Genomic DNA, 19997 nt, shown 5'->3' with positions numbered 1-19997 from the left:
CATTCTTGCAATGAATGATCTTTCCTGTGGTGGACAGCAAGGCGATCCGTCTGTAATTTCCACTGTTGGACTTGTCTCTTTTCTTGAAGCTTGCCACAATCATGGCATCCCTGAAGTCATCTGGTATTTCCTTATAATTCAAAATCCTTAAGATGAGGACATAGAGCTGCAATGTGAACTCCTCCCCACTGTGCCTGATGATATTGGCAGGAATTGCATCATTTCCAGATGCCCTGTCATTCTTCATCTACTTGATGGCTTTCCTCACTTTGTCAAGGGTTGGAGGAATTACGAAAACATTTCTGACTGGGTGTTGTGGGATGGAGTTGAGAACACTCTCATGAACAATGGAGTCTCAATTGATGGTTCCCCTTACCTTGATCAGGTCTCCTCCATCCTTAGGTCTCAAGAGGGTTGGTACCCAAGTGCTCAGACTGTAGATGGCTTTGTGGCACTGAAGAACACATATCATGGATTTCAGCCAAATGTTGAATCTTCTTTGCCTTGTCTTCCCACCATCTGTTCTTCATATCATGGGTCCTCCTTTGGACCTCTGTCTTGCCTTGTTGGGGTTTCAATTTCTTTTCTTTGGAGTTGATGTCATTATGTCAAGCAGAAAAGGACTTGCACATGCGGTTGATCAATGCTTGGATCTCCTGATCATTTTCATCAAACCAGTCCTGATGCTTCTTGGTAAAGAATTCAAGTGTCTCTTTGCAGACAGTGATAATGGTGGACTTGAAGACACCCCAAGTGCTGCTGACATTCTCCTATTGCTGTTGATTGGAATTTACCAGTTTTTCGTCAAGGCACTGGGGGAAGAAGTCTCACTTGATTGGGTCCTCAAGTCCTTCAGCACTGATCTCCCATCAGCATTGCTTCTGCAACAGCTGTCATTTGGGAGCGTGTGTGACATAACCAAGTGGGCGAGTTGCTGATCAGTCCAGCAATCATCAGCTCCTAGCATAGCTCAGGTGATGCAGACATCTTTGCAATCCCAGGCATGGACAATGACATAGTTAATCAGATGCCAATGCTTGGATTATGGGTGTTGCCTTGATGTCTTGTGACTGTTTTTCTGGCAGAAGAGGGTGTTGGTGATGGTGAGTCCATGTTCCGTGCATTTGGTCAAGAAGAGGATGCCATTGGAATTGACCTTTCCTACTCTGGGAATTCACTATTAGGACTGTTATGACGGTCCTGATGTTCCAGGTCCCAAAACTGATTGCGTGTCTTCGTTGATTTTGACTGCAGTACAGGTGATCCTACTGGACGCGATTATCCAGTCAGAAATAAGGTAGACAGACTACATTTAAAGGACCTTTTCTAGCCTCCTCCCCATATTGGGCGAGCAGACCAGATCAAGAAGAGGGCTGCTTAGTCACAGTTATAGCTATCGAATCACACTCCCGCTTCATGCAAGTGCTAGACAACCTTCTTGTAACTGCCACCTTCATGCCAGTTCACAATCGGGAGCTTTCAGACCTCACAGTCATGCTCCCATCATAGCTATCTAATTGCCAAAGGGCTTGATAAACATGCTGGAAGAGCCTTTTCCATGGAAGATACTTGTGTGCGCTTTCTTTTATCATGCTGCACATCAGCTTCCACATAGCTCTTGACAGAACAGGATCTTAATCCTATGGCATGGAGGCCAAGACAACTGGAAATCTCATTCTGCTGCAGCCTTCATCTGCCTTCACAGCCACCAAGATTCTTGCATCTTCTTTCACCTCCTCCACCACTGAGGACTTGTAGACCCATGGATGGGGGCTGGGCAGGCTTATTATAGTGGCAACCTGTACCTGCCATATCACAGCACCATCAAAAGATATATATATGGCTCTTCAGGAGGGAAAGCACAACCATCTGCTACCCCCATCACATCCTGGTAGTGCTGACACTTATGGTTCATGACTGCTTATTCAAAGTTACCCCAATTTATTTCATTGCTAACCTTCCCTAAAGGTCGTTCTTCTATCTGCCACCTGTGGACGCACTGGTAGCAGTACAGCTCTGCCATCAGGCTGATTTCTACAACCTTCTTCTTTCAATTCAATACAATAGCACTTAACAGACGTAGTAAAAAACAAACATCCATATATAAACAGCTGCAAAAAAAAGTTTAATATTTTTGTTTTTTAAATTATTAAAAATGGGCCAGTGTAGCTGATAATGTCACTGATAAATGTCATATGCATGAGCGCAGCCACATGCATGCACACAGCCAGGAATGCAGCCTGGCAGCTTGGAGAGCAGCAGCATCTTGCCGGTAAGTCAGGGGGTGGGAAGGGGCATGGAGGAAGCAGATCAAGGCCCCCACGGTGAGGGAGGGAGTGGGGCAGGCACTGCCCAGCCAAGGTGGTGAATGGGACCAGGGGCTGGGAGTGGGATGGAGCCGCGGGCAGCTTGTCCAGGGTTGCTGGGCAGTGGGGAGGGGGAACAACTCCCTACCACTGCGTGCACCCCTAGGGGAAGCATGGGAACATATGTGCCCCCACAGATTTATGTGCGGGGCATAGGCAGACTGCATGCTGTGGGCTTGTGGCCAGGGTTTATGTCAGCTTTTTCCTGGCAGGGGCACTAGGCCAAGGCTAGAAGCAGGGCAGGCTCAGCTGCACGGGGCAGGCGGTGGTGCTGGAAAGGGTGGCTATAGGGGGGAGGAATTTTGGGGTGGCCATAGCCCCCCCAAGCCTCCCCAGCACCACCTCTGCTTGGGGCACTCCACTCTGCTGCCTTTCCCTCGGGAGCCCTGTGCTGCAGGGAGGGCAAGGGGCACACAGCCAGCAAGGGGCTCCCAAGGGAAAGGCAGTGGAGAGGAGTGCCCCAAACAGGGGTGGCACCAGGGAGGGCTTGGGAGGCTGTAGCCAACCCAAAATTCCCTGCCCCCCCACCTCTTCCCTCCCCCAAGCCCTGCCCGCCCACAGACTTACCGGCAGGACACTGCTCTCCAAGCTGCCGGGCTGCATTCCTGTAAATTGGCTATCCAATCAGTATAAGCTGATATGACTGATTAATAATCAGCTATCGGTATCACCCAAGAAAATCTTTATCGGTGCACCCCTATCAATTATTATATCATCATAAATTAACCAAGAGCAAAAGGCTGAAATATTTATTAAAATACTGGACCGCTATAATGTGACAAGCTGTAATCACGTGCATAGAAAAATGAAGAAAAAAAATCAATGTAATGATATAGGGACTAAGTAAATGAATTATAGGCACCTGTGATAAACAAACATCTTTATTACTAAAACAAAGGCAAGACATGAAGAATTACAAAATTATCTCTTAATCACCGGTGAGCTTTACATATTCTCCTATTTGGACAAGATAATAACTAGTATGCTGATAACTAAGTAACTGCACCTCATGGGGAAGTTACATCACCAGTATTTTAAAAAAAGCATCTATTCGTACTATTTCTCTAGAAAGGAGCATGGAGCCTTTAGACAGACAAATTTAAAATCCTACAGCTTCACCCAGCTGATCCCATGCATGGGAATACATCTACAAGTACCCAGGGATGGCAGGAGCCACAGGAGAGAAATATGCCCTTTCAGCATTTCATGCACTGATGAATCTTATAACAGATAAACATACCCTACAGCTAGCCAAACTGACATGCATATAACAAAAAGGAAAATGCAAGATTTAAAAATTTCATCCAATTATTTTTCATTCCCCTTTTGGGGGGCTTCAACTTACGCTACTACTAAAGCATGTGTACTTTAAAAGATCAAACAATACTAACCTTAATTACAGCTAAAAACAAAAATATATATTTCTAAATCCAAACTAGATTAATCAGAACTATATTATCATCTTGTTAATTTTATATATAAACTTCATTTGCACATTTAAATTCCCAGGCTGGCAATCCAAAATAATTTTAGACACAAAGGGAACATACTTAAATGGCACAACATTCCATCGTTGTCATTTTCCAATTTCATTAACAAAGGTTGCTGTACAAACATTTTTTCTCCAATTAATATAGAGTATGAAAGGCAATGATATACTCCCTCACTACCTTTATCAGACACCCAGAGTTCAGAATTCTAGAGACAGGCTTTTACAAAGTTGGAGATGTACCGAGGGTCATAATTCATCTCCTTACGCACATAAAATATTAAAGTGAGCATAAATATTGACAAGTGGGACAAATGAAAATATATTTGCAGAATCATGTCAAACTATACAACTTGGCTATAATGCAAAGTCATCATCTTATTGCTGTATTAGAGAAAGAACTTTTCAAGACACAACATATAAAAAGTACTTCTAATGTTAATTTAAATATTATGAATTTTATATTAAATGCACTATACCATCTAGTTGTTAAGCATATGTAACCTAAACATAAATCCTTTCAGCACACCTGCATATTCAGTCACTCCATAACAGGAAATGGTAACCAATCCTACACCTGTTTGCTTCTTATACTTTTTACATTTGACTTGAAGTGCAATGTCCTTAAACTACTAAGCACAAAAAGATGGCCTAATCTAAAGATTCCCGAGAGAGCTATATCAGGGGCACAGACTGAAAGATCACTATGGCAAACTCCTGTGACCTGCAAGTTCTACCTAACAGATTCCACACCTGATCACCACCTGATGACAATCATCTATTTCTATCACCACAGCTGCTAACTAGGAGAAAGTAAGGAATCTCAAGGGGGAGAAATATAAGTGGACACCTGCTACACACAACAATACCAGAGGACATGAGTTCTCTGCCACATCTGTAGAAGGCCACCAGGTATCACTGTATTTAAAAAGAGACTGGGAAAATATATTTGATTGAAATATTACTGTAAATAGAAGGGAAAACTAAGCTTAACACATGCTCTTGTGTACAAAAAACCCAAGGGTAAAAATGCCCTGCACTTAGCACTGTCACTAAATGACTGTGTAATTTAATTTCCCTGAAACCCATTAGCTTTCATGAAAGGAAAATGAAAAACAGATGAGAGCAATTCTTTGGTGTGAGCAGAATTCATTTAACGCTATACCTGGGGAAAAAAACTGAAACTGTATCAACAGATATAGTGCATCATATCAGCTCTCAAATTCTTCAGACTACAGATAGATCGCTTTGAATTGGCAATAAACAGGATGTCAAATTTAAGGCCCCTCAGTTATGAATCATTAAGATCAGCTTCTTAAAAGCAATATTGTATTTAAAAACTAGAATGCTACAAAGCCATTTTTTATATTTTTCCCAAAAAAACATTTTAAATGTTTTTTTAAAAATAGAGAGAGATATACTTAGATATTTATTTTCAATCTCAGCCATTTGATTGTTTAAAAACAAACAAGTTCATTAGATTACCGATGGAGGTTTTAGATTAGGGTATACACAACCAAGTACAATTAACTGGAAAGAAACTAATTGCTTTCATTTAACTGGAAACAGCCTTAGAACCAATTACTTTTACATTGTGAAAAACAAGATACCTCAAAAATACATATCTGGAATTCAACTTTTGTCATACAAAAATTTGTCAAACAAGCCCTAGGCTCTTATATACTACAACCACATAAAAAAGCAAAACAAACATTTGCCATGGGAAAACAAATTAGGCTAAAGTTCTTACAATTACAAATCAACATACAGAGACTAATGTTTTATCTAAAAGTTCTACTATTTTTTGAAATGCTTAATCATGTATAACAATTAAATGTAAATTAACATTACGAAAAAAGTGGCAATATTTACTTTCGATTTGGGGAAAGATTAATCACTACACAAACTTCAATAAAGGAATAAAAACTGCATACCAATTTCCTAATTTAATATAAATTGGCAGCACCATGAAGTATATTTGTATTTATCACTATGCAGCAAACTCAATAATAATTTAAATACATTTCTATCTAATTTCACCAACCCATTTCACAATTGTGAGAGGAAGAGACCAGAGCGAGAGAAAAGCCCTGAGGAACTTGCACAGAAACACTCACTGCAGGTGCAGAGGAGAACCTAGCCGGAGCCAGGAGCAGGCTGACATGATTCTGCAATGCACGCTCCATCTGGATTGGCAGATGGAACATGAGGACAAGTATTTCTGGCCCCAGAGAAGTGCAGCGGGGAGCCACCGGAGGCCTTCTCAGGCAACAATGACCCACAACAAACCATGGAGGAAGCAGGTAAACCGACTGGCAAGGGTGGTCAGAGGACCACCAGCAAAGCTGTGGACATGCTACCCTGGGGGAATCGCCCAAGAACAGCCAGATGAGGATTGAAATGGCAGAGCCAGAAGCCAGCTGATGGCAGACAGAGGGAAAGTGAGGGTGAAGCCACTGCAAGTAGGTCTGAGTTGTCAGGGGCACAGCTCATTTTGATTCTTGCTCTTATTACTGTTTTTCGGGGGGGGGGGGGGGGGGGGAGAGTTGTATGGTGTTTCTTTCTTGCACCAGACGGGGGGAGCAGCAGGAAGCCAAAATCTGTGCCCTGCAAGAGTTCACTGACCTTGACCATATAATGCAGGGTAAGAACTCAGGTGAAACGGACTGTTGAGTAGATTGGCCCGAGAACCAGGAGAGGATATAACCCTAATTAATGATCTGAAGGATCCTTGGAGGACTGATTTAATTCAACTAACCCAGGAACTGGGAAGGATTTGATTCCACATTTGCCTTTTTTTTTTTGAGTTTTCAGTGGACCTTTGGTGAGCTGCATTCATTTTGACAGACCCAAAAACCTGGGGAGTGAACTGATGGGAGGTTTGTCTTATTCACTTGAGAATGGATTTATCTTACTTGAGGGACCCCAGGTCCTATAAGGAATGAATGGAAGGATGGTCTTCATAGTGAGTGAACCTTTATTCAGTCAGCCAGCCAGCAACAGCCAGCAGTATATTCAGGCTAAAAAAGATCCTAGCCCAAATGCATGTCATCAAGGGAAAGGTAAGGGTGGGGTGTCAGGAGAGGGGGAGCCCCAAGAAGCAACCCTCTGTGGGAGGACCCAGCAGAAGAAAAAAAAAAAAAATCACTCATCCTACACCCAACTCCCAATTGTTAAAATATATACATCAAGACATAGCAGTCGAGAAAAGAACATCTAGGATAGGCAGTTTCAAGACTGTCTGGTTATCCCCCAATGGCACATGAAAATAAAGGGTCAGGCAGTTGGGGTCCTTGGCCTTATAACAACTACCCCTGACAATAATAACTTAGTACATTTTACTCTGATCATAGCAAATCACTCTGACTAGTGGTCAGAAGACAGTATAATGCTAACTGCTGCAGACCAAGGTGCTTAAACCCCTTTGGCTAGGAAATAAACTGACAATATGAAAGGTTTCCTTCTTACATGATCATAAATTGTTGGCTTATAATTTGTAGCACGGTGGCTAAAAACGTTTTTAAAAATGCCTGAAGAAGTACAGAAGTCTTTCCCTCTCCCCCCTCAGTTAAAAGTTAGTTTACATCCAGTGACACCTGCATAGTTTGAACATCTGCATAGTTCAAATTAGTCTCTCTGATAGGCACTGTTATTAAATCCCATTCACATCATGCTGCTCATTTCATCTAACTTTATTAGGTTCTTTGATGTTCCTTTTCTCCTTGTCTAATCTTGACTATACTAACACTTTTTTGGACATTTAAAAGTTTTGCCAGTTCACTGTTCATACCTTTTCCGGGTCCTTTTGCTGACATCCAAACAGAACTCGGAGTACCACATTTAACATTTTATCATAGATTTCAAAGACATTAGGGCTGGAAGAGACCTTGCAAGATCATTGGGTCCAGCCCCAAGCTCAAGGGGCAGGAAGTCACCTGGGGTCAGATCACCCCAGAAAGATAAGCATGGAGGCATTTCTCAAAAGTATCCAGAGTAGGTGCTTGCACCACTTCTGGGGGGAGTTTATTCCAGACTCTGGAGACTCAGATGGTAAAGAAGTTTTTCTTCATGTCCAGTCTAAAAAGGTCTTCCAGCAGTTTGTGACAGTTAGACCTTGTCTTCCCTGCCCTGGTGAACAGACATTCTCAGTTCCTGATGCATACCCCTTATGTATTTATAGGCTGCCACCAAGTCACCCCTGAGCCTTTGCTTCTCCACTCTTCAGAGTCCCATAAAAAGCCATAAAAATGGCTTATTTATTACTGCTCTTCTGCCCATCTATCTTATACCAACTTCTGATCTAGGACTAAACCACATTCTTTACCACATGCCCATTTAGTTTCTTTAATAGCCTCTTGTACTGGACTCAGCTGAAGACTTTTTAGAAATCCAAGTTAAAAAAAAACACAAACTTTCACTTCCTTATCCAGCTTTTTGTTGACACACTCCACCTTAAGGTTGGTATTATTTTCCACAGTGGAAAGCATGTTGGTTTTAGCAGATCATATAATGCTCGTCTAGATGTCTGTTCTTTAAATATCATGTTTTAAATAGTTTCTCCGATCCAAAAACTTACGTGTGTGTTCTCCTAGACCTTTCTGGATAGTCTCCTGTCTATGCAAGGGACTAGCCCCAAAGCCCCAGGAGGTCCCTTTCAGTCTTATGTTCTTAAGATCATTTGACTAAGGGTTCAATCCTGCAAACCTTTACTCTGAGTATCCCTTAAAAGCATAAATAGTTCCTTTGACCTCTCAAATATTACTCAAGCAAACAAGAGGTTAAAAATTCCATTCCAAATCTGTTAGTTCTTAGTAGCTACTCTGGCAAAGTTTTCATTTAATCCAGGAAAATTGTGCTCAAGTCAGAATGCCAAGATTTAGCCTATGATCCTGTTGCTTCTGTATTATTTCTTTTTTTTTTTTTTTTTTAACAATATAGAAAAAATATTCTGCTGCAACCAACTCAACTACTACTGCTCTGACCAAAAACAGCTTTTACTAAAGTAAGCTTAGAAAAGCTTCCATTACCTGCTCAAAAATAGTGCCCACATTGGAAAGCTACCAAAGACTAAGAGATTACTGACGTTTTAACTATTTGCCATATTTGTTTCCAAATCACTCAAAAGCTCATTTTTAAAACACTTGTTATTCAATCCAAGCTGCTGATATGAGAAAAGTCTTTGTAAGCCAAGGTAGAGATTTACAATAAAAATTAAGTGTACTAATTTTACAATTTGAAAGAAACATTGGCAGTAGAAGCATAAAGCAATCAAGAATGGTGCCAACACTGCCATGCACATAAACCTGTAGAATGAGGTAATCAAGAGTCAATTAAGACAACTAAAAGACTTCCAAAAAATTCTGAATAAATCCAACATCAGTGTCTGCCAATCACTTCATTTAAATGAATAGCATACAAAATAGCTCTTATAGATCAAATGTAGCAAAAATCACTGCACCTTCTAAAACTTTAGGGTAGCTGCCCTCACAAAGTACTCCCCCCCCACCACACACTACCCAATCTTCTTGCATCATCTGCTTCCTTCTATTCCCTAAATTTCCTAAATACATCCAAGGTTAAAATGGAGGCAGTTAAAAACTAAACTTCACTTTCTATACCCAATCCCAAAATTATAGGCAACTGCCAAATGTCCTGAAAACAAGACATATACCATTCAACTTGTCTTAAAATTTTGTCAGCAACAAGAAAAATCCTTGAGTGCAAATACAGTCAGTGGTATAATATAATCAGGGAACCCCTCTATCACTTCCTGAATTTGGCAGTACATCAATTGAGACCCATTATTGTGCTGCCTCAGCTTACCTCAGTAATTCTCAACTGGGGTGGTGCTGCTGCTACCACTGCTGCATCAACCAGGTGCAATTGCCTCGTTTGCCTTAATCAGACCCAGAAGGGCCACAACATGGGCAAGAGCTCCTGCCTGCATTGAAGTTATCTGATAAGCCCAAAGCCGACAGGAGCACCCACTCCTATTGCAGCCCTTCTCAGTCTGCCCTGCATCCTCCTCCCAGAAGCAGAGGCATGCAGGGCAGCTCTACCTACCCTGTGCACCTCGTGTTTCTGAAAGAAGCATGCAGAGCCAGACCAAGAAGAGCTGCTGCAAGAGTGAGTGCTTCCGCCACAGACCTTCCTGATCTGACTCCACACAAGGCAGTTTCACCTGGTTGCAGCAGCAGGACCCACACCGTGGCATCCCTCAGAGACTTTTAAGGCACACCAGTTAAGAACCACTGGCTTATTTAAACCTCTCAAGAGTTTTGCTGTTAAGAGTTTGCTGTTAATATTTAATCACAAGCTAAAATTCTTTTAAGTAAGCTAAAAACATTTTCTACTATCAGAAATGCTCCCCACCCAAAACTGTAACCTATTTTGACAGAAGAACAGTTTACTGATCTGATGCATATTTTCCATCTGTACTGTCACATTTTCAGGACAAGAGCCAGGCTTACATTTAATGTCTGTACAGTACCTATTGCTTTGTGGTGCTACCAAAAACCAAAGCTGCATATTGATCAATGATCTGAGCATCACCTCACAGCTCTAACCAGCAAGGTTCTGACTCAACACCTTTCAAAAATCAGAAGTCAGCAGATGTATTTCATAGTTACCTTCACAGGGTGTGGCTTAAAAGATGGGTCTAGAGAAGGAATTTATGAGTGTACCTAACAAACAGCAGAATTCTGTTTGCAAGAAGCAGAGGCAGGGCCACTGATTCAACATGAGCTGGTACAAATATAACAAAACTGTAGATGCACAGTCACCAAATGCCACAAAATGAGTGACTGGCACACTCTCAACTGCTGGACTTGACCTCACCATGTATCGTAGCAGCCTAAACAAGAATATCTGAAGCCGCTAAGAAAGATGCTCTTTAAGCTTCACATAGTACAATAACCACATGTACCAAATGCTAGTTCCTAGCATCCAAAAATAATTGCTCTAAACTGACATCTTGATTCTGAAAATTCCACTGCTGGGCCAGAAAATGTGGGGTTCTTTAACTCATCTCAATCAATACACTGTCCTGATAGGAAAAAGTGTGCTGTGATTTTAATCAGCATTCCCCAAAAACTTTAGGGAATTACCAAAGGAGTATGGTTACATCCTGGAAAGGATGATCATCATTCCCCATCACAAACTAAAAACAACAGCAGAGTAAGAATAGGTTCAATCTTCCATATATCCTACCTGGCCAAATCCTTTTGATAATTTCACCATGTGCAACCCCATGCAATTAACTGGGGTTAGAAATGGTACATCTCAACACAGTGTAGGGAACACATACTCTGCCTTCATCCTTTTTTCTCCCTTGCAGAAAAGGTAGACTTATGATATGAAGTTTTGCCAACAAGGCTATCTCAGCAAGACATCTCAAAACACTATATACCCCAGGCAATGGCACTAAGCTGTCAAAAGCCCTTCTCTAGAAAAGCCACACAGAAAAAGGCTTCCGGTGATTTAGCTAATGTCATATGAGGAGGTGGTATAACTATACAAGAGAAAATCCCCTTCGAGAATATTCTACATCTCTACTAGGGAATTTTGCTGACAGCTACAGCAGCAACAGTTCCATGATAGAAGGAGAGTGGTGATCCACACTTTATGCTGACAGGTGTAACAAAAAACCCTTACAAGGTTATATTAAAGGAATGATTCGGCCATTTTCCTTCCTACTTTTAGGAAAATGAGCTCTATACTTCAGTGCAATTAACTTTAAGGGATGAGGAAGGGAAGACGACACAATGTAATATCCTGTTACAGATTCACTTGATAACTGGCCTTTGTTTGCAACTGAAAAGTTAAAATGCTACATAATTACACAAGAAAAAAAACACTTAATTTTCTTGTGAATATTCTTCTAGAATATAAAGTAATTAAAACACTAAGTGTTGAATAAGCAAATATTATTAGCTCTAAATGGCTCTACATTACAGCCAACATATTTTAGTCTGATTTTGTACAAGTCTATATATGATACTAATGGTGTATGCTGGTGCCAAGAGGATTCACTGGTTTCACATGAAATACAAGCAATGGCCTCTTTTTCATACTGACAAATCAACAGGATAATTCTGGAATTCATTAGTGAAGAATGCCAACCGATCCAACATAATAGCTTTACTTTCTCTGCAAAACACTTAAAAAATATCTAAATGAATATGGAAATGCATCTTTCTGTGGCAAATTGTTCATTATTGAATCATTATCAACTCTTGTTAGACAAAATTTCTCTCCTTTGCAACGTACAAGATCATTAAAGTGTTTGAGAGCTCCATCATGAACGACAGTGGCACTTTATAATCCACTATCTCTTCAGGCAAATATGCTTATGGCTGAACATAATACACAAAATAACAACATACCCTTGACATACATTCTTTCTTTTTAATAGTGCTTTTAAGTGTTGACAGCAATGATGAAATATGGTTGTTGCTCTTTTTATTAGTTTTAACTATTTTAGTGACACATTTCAGATCTACTACCATGCTGTAAGAGAGAGATTTTGAAGCTTAGAGTGCCACTCTTGATTAATCTGGTCAGATTTTACACACACACACACACACACACACACACACACACACCACCCACCAATTTTTCATTCTCAATCCAATGTTTTTTTCCCCCCCTCAAATACAAAAAGACTGTTAAATTGTCTTGTAGAATAACTTTGCCTCATGCATCAAATATTGCTACTTAGTGTAGTTCACACAGTGAATTGGTTTCATTATTTAGAATGGCTCTCCAATTGGGAAAATACTAATAACCAAGAACTAACTTGCTATCTGGGTCATCAATCTAACATTAAAGTTTAAGAAGTGTAACTTCAGACAATATCATTTTTCTTGTTACTACAGAAAGTATCATAAATCTAAATCCTACTGTGGAATAGCAAAATCCTTTTAAAAACTTAAGAGGTAACTTTTTTATTCTCCTCTCCTTTCAGCATTCCACATTGCTATAGGATTTATTTGTTAAAATTCTTAACCATGTGGTATAGTACACTTTCCTACTCTGTAAGGCAAACAAACAAACAAAAAATGTGAATTCTTTTCTGTGAATTGTGTAAAACAGATAACTACTGGCATATGTTTAAACAGTCATTTATAGTTTTGGGTTATATATTTTGTATACACGAGTATATCAGAAAGCATTTTATAATTCTTTACTGAAGATAAAGGGGAATGAAAGACAATTGCTCTAACAAAGACGAAACCAGAAATGTAGCTGTATTGCATTACAAAAATATTTCAGTTCACAGCTGCTACAAGCAAATGATTGACATGCATCTCTCTCACAATTCATGTAATTCCCCTTACAAAGCAATCTCAATGGAGGCTTCTTCTCAAATCTCTACTAATGATATAATTCCATTACATTTAATAGAATCATCTAGTTATCTCTTAAGTAAAATTGAAGAACTAGGAGGAGACAGAAAAATCAGTATTTTCTGCACTTAAAAGTTATTGTTTAGGAAATGAGTGATTCAAAACAAAACATGAAAAGACAGTCTGTCCCATTTTTGTATACAATTAAAGTCTAAATCTGCCATATATAATATATGCAGAGAATAAAGCAGATATTAAACCCAACGGCAAGCCATATGTGCTCTTGACTGAAAATGTGGTGAAAACATTAATACAGTTAATTATTTGTCTTTTTTTAGGTTTGCTACCAAAAAGAGACAAAGAAAAAATTGGCTTTGTTGTATGAAACAATAGGGGAAAGCTTCGCTCTCCTTTATCACACCAATGGGATGCCAAACTTACTAAATTCACTGATCTTCAACTGTAAGTCCACTAACCTTGCGATGTGCAATATATTATACATGTACACACACACACTAAATTGCACTAGAGATTCATACAGCAAATTTTGAGATAACCACTTTTTAACAATAGCTGCACAGTGGTTTTAGTCTGTCTGCTCCTATACTTTGTGGAAGATTAAACTAGTAAACAAAGACAAAGCAAAGTAAAAAGATTTCCAAAAGAAATTGCAGACCACCAGGATTTGGATTTAGCTAATCCACTTAGATTAGCATGGCTGTGTCTTAAAAGGACAATACTGAGATCACAAAATAGGTCACATACACAAGAAACAGAATACATAAAATGAAACAATGTCAACTTTACAGATGTAAAGCAAATGCACAGAGCCATCCTTAAAACTTAAGACACAAACTAGACAGACATTTGCCCTGAGACACTCCTCTTCCTAAGAGTAAATACTTGAAATTGATGATTTTAGGCTACAAATCCAGGGAAGGGGGAGGGGGAGACACACAACACTGCCATTAACATATTAAAACGTTCTAGCATGACCAAGGTCCAGGCAAGAAAAACAATTTGTTAAACTAATAAAATAATGTGTCGTTCCCTTAATTTTGAGTCTTTTCAAAAAGTAGAGAGCAGCAGGGGAAACCCAGGCATAGACACCATAACGGCTAGAGTTACTGCGTATAAGTAAATCACTGCACAATTTTGCTTGGGTATCGCATGCAATTTGTTACAAATGGTAAAGAAACTGGCACTGAACAAAATGGACAACCCTGATGTATTGTCCGGATCTCAACTCAGAAAAAGATGTCCAAATTTTTGAAAATGTGTGCAAATGATCTAGTCCAAATTTCATTGCAGCAAAATAAGCAGAAAACTAAAAGCAAACAAAATTTTCACACATTTTGCTTTTACAACACAGCAATTTGAAACTGATTTCTTATAGTTTAGATTTTTATGCATAGCTTCCTAGTTCAACTAGCTAAACTATGGGCACTCCAGTCTCTTTCCAAAATCTTGGATAAAGTCCCTTTGTTAAGAAAGCTGCACTTGTCACAACTTGCTCTGTGAAGAAAGACTTAGATAGCAAAGTCACTGTTGCCATGAGAAACACAGTAACTTCCAGATGCTTGATGTGTCAGGCCTAGACAAGGGAATGAAAAATGTCTCTTTCTGACCAGAGAGGCATTGAGGGGCTACTCGCAAAGCATTACCTACTTACCCATCAGATTTGAGTTCATGAAAGGTGTCGGGGACAATCCTTCATGGGGCCCTAATCGACTGTCATTCAAGTGATCACCGTAATGAGGGCTGTCTGCAAAACCCTAGAGAAAAAAAGACCAGAGTATTAAACAGATTATTTGGCAGCCCTACTAATTGAGTGTAATGACACTCTTCTAATTAAATGTACAGAATTGCAATTGGTCATTCATCATAAAGTTGGCTTTCAGATCTGAATATCTTGTGGAAAATATACTCTGCCTGTATTTTACATCACTCAAGTCCCCTCCCTGTCCTATCTAAAAAGCAACTGCACTATTTTTCTACCTAATAATCTGTGTCCTCATAGACAATGTTTCCAAAAAATTAAATAATACAGAAGTATCTGAATCTTTTTGGGGCTGGATCACTTTAACTATTCTGGAAATGACATTTGCTCTGTAAAACTTTGCTTAAGGTGCCTTAATACTCACTTGTTTAAATCTCTTCGTACTAAAGGCTAGGCAGAAATTTAAAGCTGAGGCCCAAGCAAGGGAGGGGGGTGGAAATTGCTCAGGCTCACAGCAACCAGAAACCACCCAGAATCCCCTGGGACTATAAAATCATCAATCACAGAACATTTATCATTTTCCAGACTACAGGCTCACATTCAAGACGACATTAATGGGGCTGAAATAGGCCTCACTATCTTTGCAGGCGTGCTGTCAGTTCAACCAAAGGGCTAGTAACTGAAGGCTAAATAACTGTCAAATCACTACAACTGCTTATGGATGCATGTCACAACTCCTTCTGCTATTCTGCTTTAGAAGTAATCTTCTGGGAGTCCCAACTCCCAAATGAATCTTTGGCTCACTTTATCTACTTCAGAATCAGTGATACATATGTGATAGGCATTCAGAAAGAATCTTAGTGACATTTACAACTTGGTTATGACCACGAGGATGTCCTCTGGTAACCATGACCTAGCCCTGTCTGTCAGATAGGCAGCATGTAGCAGCAGCTGCCCAGGAAATGGAGTTGCTTCTAGCTAAGGTCACCACATGTGGTTTATTTTTGTGCTGAAATGAAACAAAAGTATTAAATGTGCCAAATGAAGAAAAAAATTGCACACAATACACAAGTCTATACAGGAAGTCACCAAGATGCTTAGCTTCCTTTTTCAGTTGGCCACTTTTCAATGGATAGAAAAAAATCCTGGAGTAATCATTTATGCAAAATGTTTTTATCAAGACACAGAGACAAACAGAGCTGTGAAATACACTATTACCCATAAAAGAGACCATACATTATAAACACAAAGAGTTTAAAAGACAACCTAGGACTATCCAGTAACTTAAATAACAACCACCACCACCACCAGCTTTTGATGGGTAGAATACACCACTGAAACAAGACTCTCTTCACCAGTAACCATAACACAAATTGATTTACGTGGCACAAAAGCAACCTCTTTCTATCTAATACCTAATGCCCACTTTTACCCCCAAAGAACAAAATATTATACTGTAATACTTGATTTCCCTTTTTCTTTCTCCTTCCTAAAACACTGAGATAAGAAATTGATACGGAGAGTAAGTCTGCTCCTTTTCCCATCAGAATGTCTGCAAAAATGCTTCTGATTCTGACTACTTATTTTTTTCCTTTGAAGATCTTCTACACAACTGGACACATTAACTGATTCTGTTTAGCTTTCAGTTGCTAAAAAGTCCCCCTCTATCCTCCAGCCTAAGTGTCCTACATAGCTTTCAAACATTTATTGGGGAAAAACATGCTCATGTGTCACATGCTCATGTTCAGCACATCGCTGTAGATGGAATTCATTCTATAGTCAAAAAGTTCAATTAAAAATTTAAAATTCTGGGGCCTAATTCTCCTGTTTAGCACCTTATAAAGTCAAAGTACAACCTACCCAGTACCTACGCAGGCTACAGACTATCACACACCAGCTCTGGTATCTATTACCCAGACAAAATCTTCGCAATTTATCTTGTGGTCTCAAGCAGCAGAAATTCATGCTTTAAAGGTCTAAGTACCTGGGATTCACTCCCCAGTGCTGACTCAGCCAAAATGGCAAAAGAGAATGCACAATGACTGTGAAACCCATCCTCCTGCTTCAAGAAAGCAAAACAAGAAGTTATAAAGGCACAGAAAAAGAAAATGGTTTAAATTAGAACCAAGGATATTTCAGAATTTTCCCTACATTTTAGATATTTTTTGTGTTTCTTTGGTTGGGTCCTTTATAATTTATTTCTTTAAATATATATCAGGTTTTGGTTACATAACAAGACTTATGAAGTCCATAAGAAAGTGTTTCAGTCTTTCAAATATATAAGAAATCAGATTACTGAATAAGATGGCAGAAAGTTAGCGCAATCACTGTTTCAAAGTAAATTCGCTATTCCAACTAGAATACAACCCTTACAACTTTAAAACACTGGCAGGAAAAAGAGAAGGCTAATAGTGCTTAAGAGTACTTCACATCAGTGGCTGGGACTGAACAGCTGGTCAGGAAGTAGGGAAGGGGGAGAGAAACATCAGCTGAACTGGTAGCCATTGCCTGCTGCACACCTAAAGACATACCCCTCCAACCTGTATCCTATCTAAAATAGAGTAGTAGCAGTGAAAGAACATTGTATTAAATGCAATTCTTGGCTGAAGGTGGATAAAGCCCAAGATATCTGTACAACAGTGTGATCTCTGCCTGTAACAAAAAAAGCTTTTTCCAGCGAAAGGATACAGCTATGGCCAGAATCAAGAGATTCTGAGTTGCACTCCATAGGGAGAAGGGACAAAAGCTATGTTCAAGAGAAAAAGTTGGGATATCCTAAGGAAGGGAAATGGTTTACTCACCTGCACATAGCCCTGGGAGGAAACAAATCTCCAAAGAGGATTTTCCTACCTGACATTTAAGAGCTTAAGAGTTACTGTTTAGTATATATGGAGGAACACATGGGTAAAATTTTATTTTTTGGAAAGGGTGGATTCAAGAAGATAAAAGCCTGTTGGTTTCACTGTACACTGACTGAAAAGTTAGGAATGCTGTGAACAAAGAAGCAGAAAGCACTTCACCCCCTCCACCTCCATCACTCAGCTGTCTTATCTGGAAATTAAGGGTGTGCAAAAATGCCTGAACTAGCTTGGGTACCAGAAACAGTCTAGCTGCAGCAGCAGAGAGCTCAGTGCAGGCTAATTTACTCTTCCTGTCATGGTAAATTAGTCCACAGAGAGCTCCATGCTACTGTGAATAGACTACTTCCAGCACCTGAGCAAGCTCAATTAAAGCTAGCTTGGGTACCTCTACATTATGCTGCAGTCTACAGTATAGACATACTGGACAAGAAACAAAAGCTGATATTTCTAGCCACAGATAAACAGGAAAGAACTGAGGAGGTGGCTAGGAGAGCTGGCAAATCCAAGATTATTTTGCATGAACTATGGGTATGGCCATCTTCATTTCCCTATCTTGGATAATGTCCTCTAAATGGATATTTTGCATAAAGCAGGCAGTGAACAGCCTCCTTCATCACAATCAGACCTAATTTATGACTAAATGCAAATTAAGAGATAAAGGTTTTATGATGAGTGTTGGAAATCTCTTAATCAGTGAAAAATGGTTTTCTTGAAAGGAGAATTGGGTAGCAGAGTTGGACCTGAAATATTATTTGAATGTATAAGGGGTGGGGGGTAGAAGGGGACACAGAGTCTGTGGTTTCCACCAGTGCAAGTAATGTTTATTGGGATCTCAGAGGTACACTTTCTTGTCCTAATGGCAGCAACTACCTGCAGGAACAAGAAGCATGACCCTGATGTAAAAGAAAAGCAGTAACCCATATTGGTAAACTTCCTATTCTTCAGTTGGAAGTGGATGAAACTGTATGAGCTGGTGCTGGAAGCCACCAAGGACCTAGACTACTGGAACCCTGGTTCTTGATTGGCTTTGTGCAAATGCAAAGCAACTGCAGGCCCCTAGGATTTGCCCAGGCAAAGCAGTACAGACTTGCCTAGTATATGAAGACATCTAGTGCCAGTCAGCCCTTACTATCTGAAAAAGTGAAATTTCAGTTCCTAGTGTAGTCATGACCACATATTGTCCAGTTCCTTTTGTGAATCCATTTGCTGGAGACTAGATTGGTTAATACACACAAGCATTTTTACAATAGGAGTCAAACAGGTTATGTCCATCAGTGATGAGAGACACGGCCCTGCATTTTTCATTTAATTATTTATATGTGATACAGTCTTTCTTTGTTCCTTCAGAATCATGGGAATGGGTCACAGGAGTCCAAGACTACATGACAGAGCACAGTCTTGTGTTTTTGGCCCAAAGGCAGATTACCAGTTGCTGGACCTCAGTTGTAAGGAAGCGCTGAATTGTCACAGATGGACAGATATGCTATGGAGTCAGTGAACGTCCTCTTGGGTTTCCTGACCCGGGAGAGGCAAGGGAAATTGTACAAGTGAATGAACATGCACATGAGAAGGAACAATCTGGGAGATCTAGTAACATGACAAATTATGGGCCTAATGAGCTTCCCTACCAAGTAAATTAAAGACACAGCTTAATTAAACAACCTCCTCTCTTGCACCATATTTGGGACAAAGTTATGCTCTGTGGTATGATAAATACCATATTAGGAAGAGGATTCCAAACTAGTCAGATGACCTCTAGAGACATTACAGCATGGCAACTGGTTCTAAAATCTGGGCACTAGTCTAGAAGGTTAAAACAGTTTTCTTTGTTCAGGTCTCATGAAGCTGGTACCCCAACAGCCTGAATTACAGCAAAGTAAGATAAACAGGGACACCTTTTTCCACCTTTACTACCACCAAGCCAACATTAAGTCAAATCTTTCAGATTGTAATGGGCCCTCACATTGGCGACACATAGGGGATGCACACAGGTGCATGTGCACCCCCTGTGAAAAGGTAGCACTGACACTGTTGGCGGTGCCTGAAGGCAGTCACCACTCGTCCCCGCCCCCGCTGCCAACACCACCAGCAGCGTCTGCAGGCAGTCTGCAATTGCCGCCGACAGCACTGCAGCTGTCTGCGGGAGCTCCCCACTTAACTCTGCCATGCCCCCGCCACCAACAGCACCGCCGCTGCCTGCAGGATTCCCCTCTC

At 40.2% G+C, this 19997-nt stretch overlaps 1 protein-coding gene across 14 annotated transcripts in view; it reads right to left on the bottom strand.

Annotated features, from left to right (window-relative positions):
- The window catches only part of TCF12 (transcription factor 12), a 314097-nt gene that overhangs the window by 161168 nt on the left and 132932 nt on the right, over nucleotides 1-19997 (bottom strand). For all 14 annotated transcript variants that reach the window (XM_059714710.1, XM_059714711.1, XM_059714712.1 and 11 more), the window contains one exon: nucleotides 14875-14977. In XM_059714710.1, the coding sequence (XP_059570693.1) occupies nucleotides 14875-14977 (103 nt within the window). The remainder of the gene's footprint in view (nucleotides 1-14874; nucleotides 14978-19997) is intronic.

The sequence above is a fragment of the Alligator mississippiensis genome, chromosome 11, assembly GCF_030867095.1.
Source record: "Alligator mississippiensis isolate rAllMis1 chromosome 11, rAllMis1, whole genome shotgun sequence".
Lineage (NCBI taxonomy): Eukaryota > Metazoa > Chordata > Crocodylia > Alligatoridae > Alligator > Alligator mississippiensis.
Note: the sequence above shows the minus strand (reverse complement) of the source record. Positions and strands in the feature narration are given on the sequence as shown.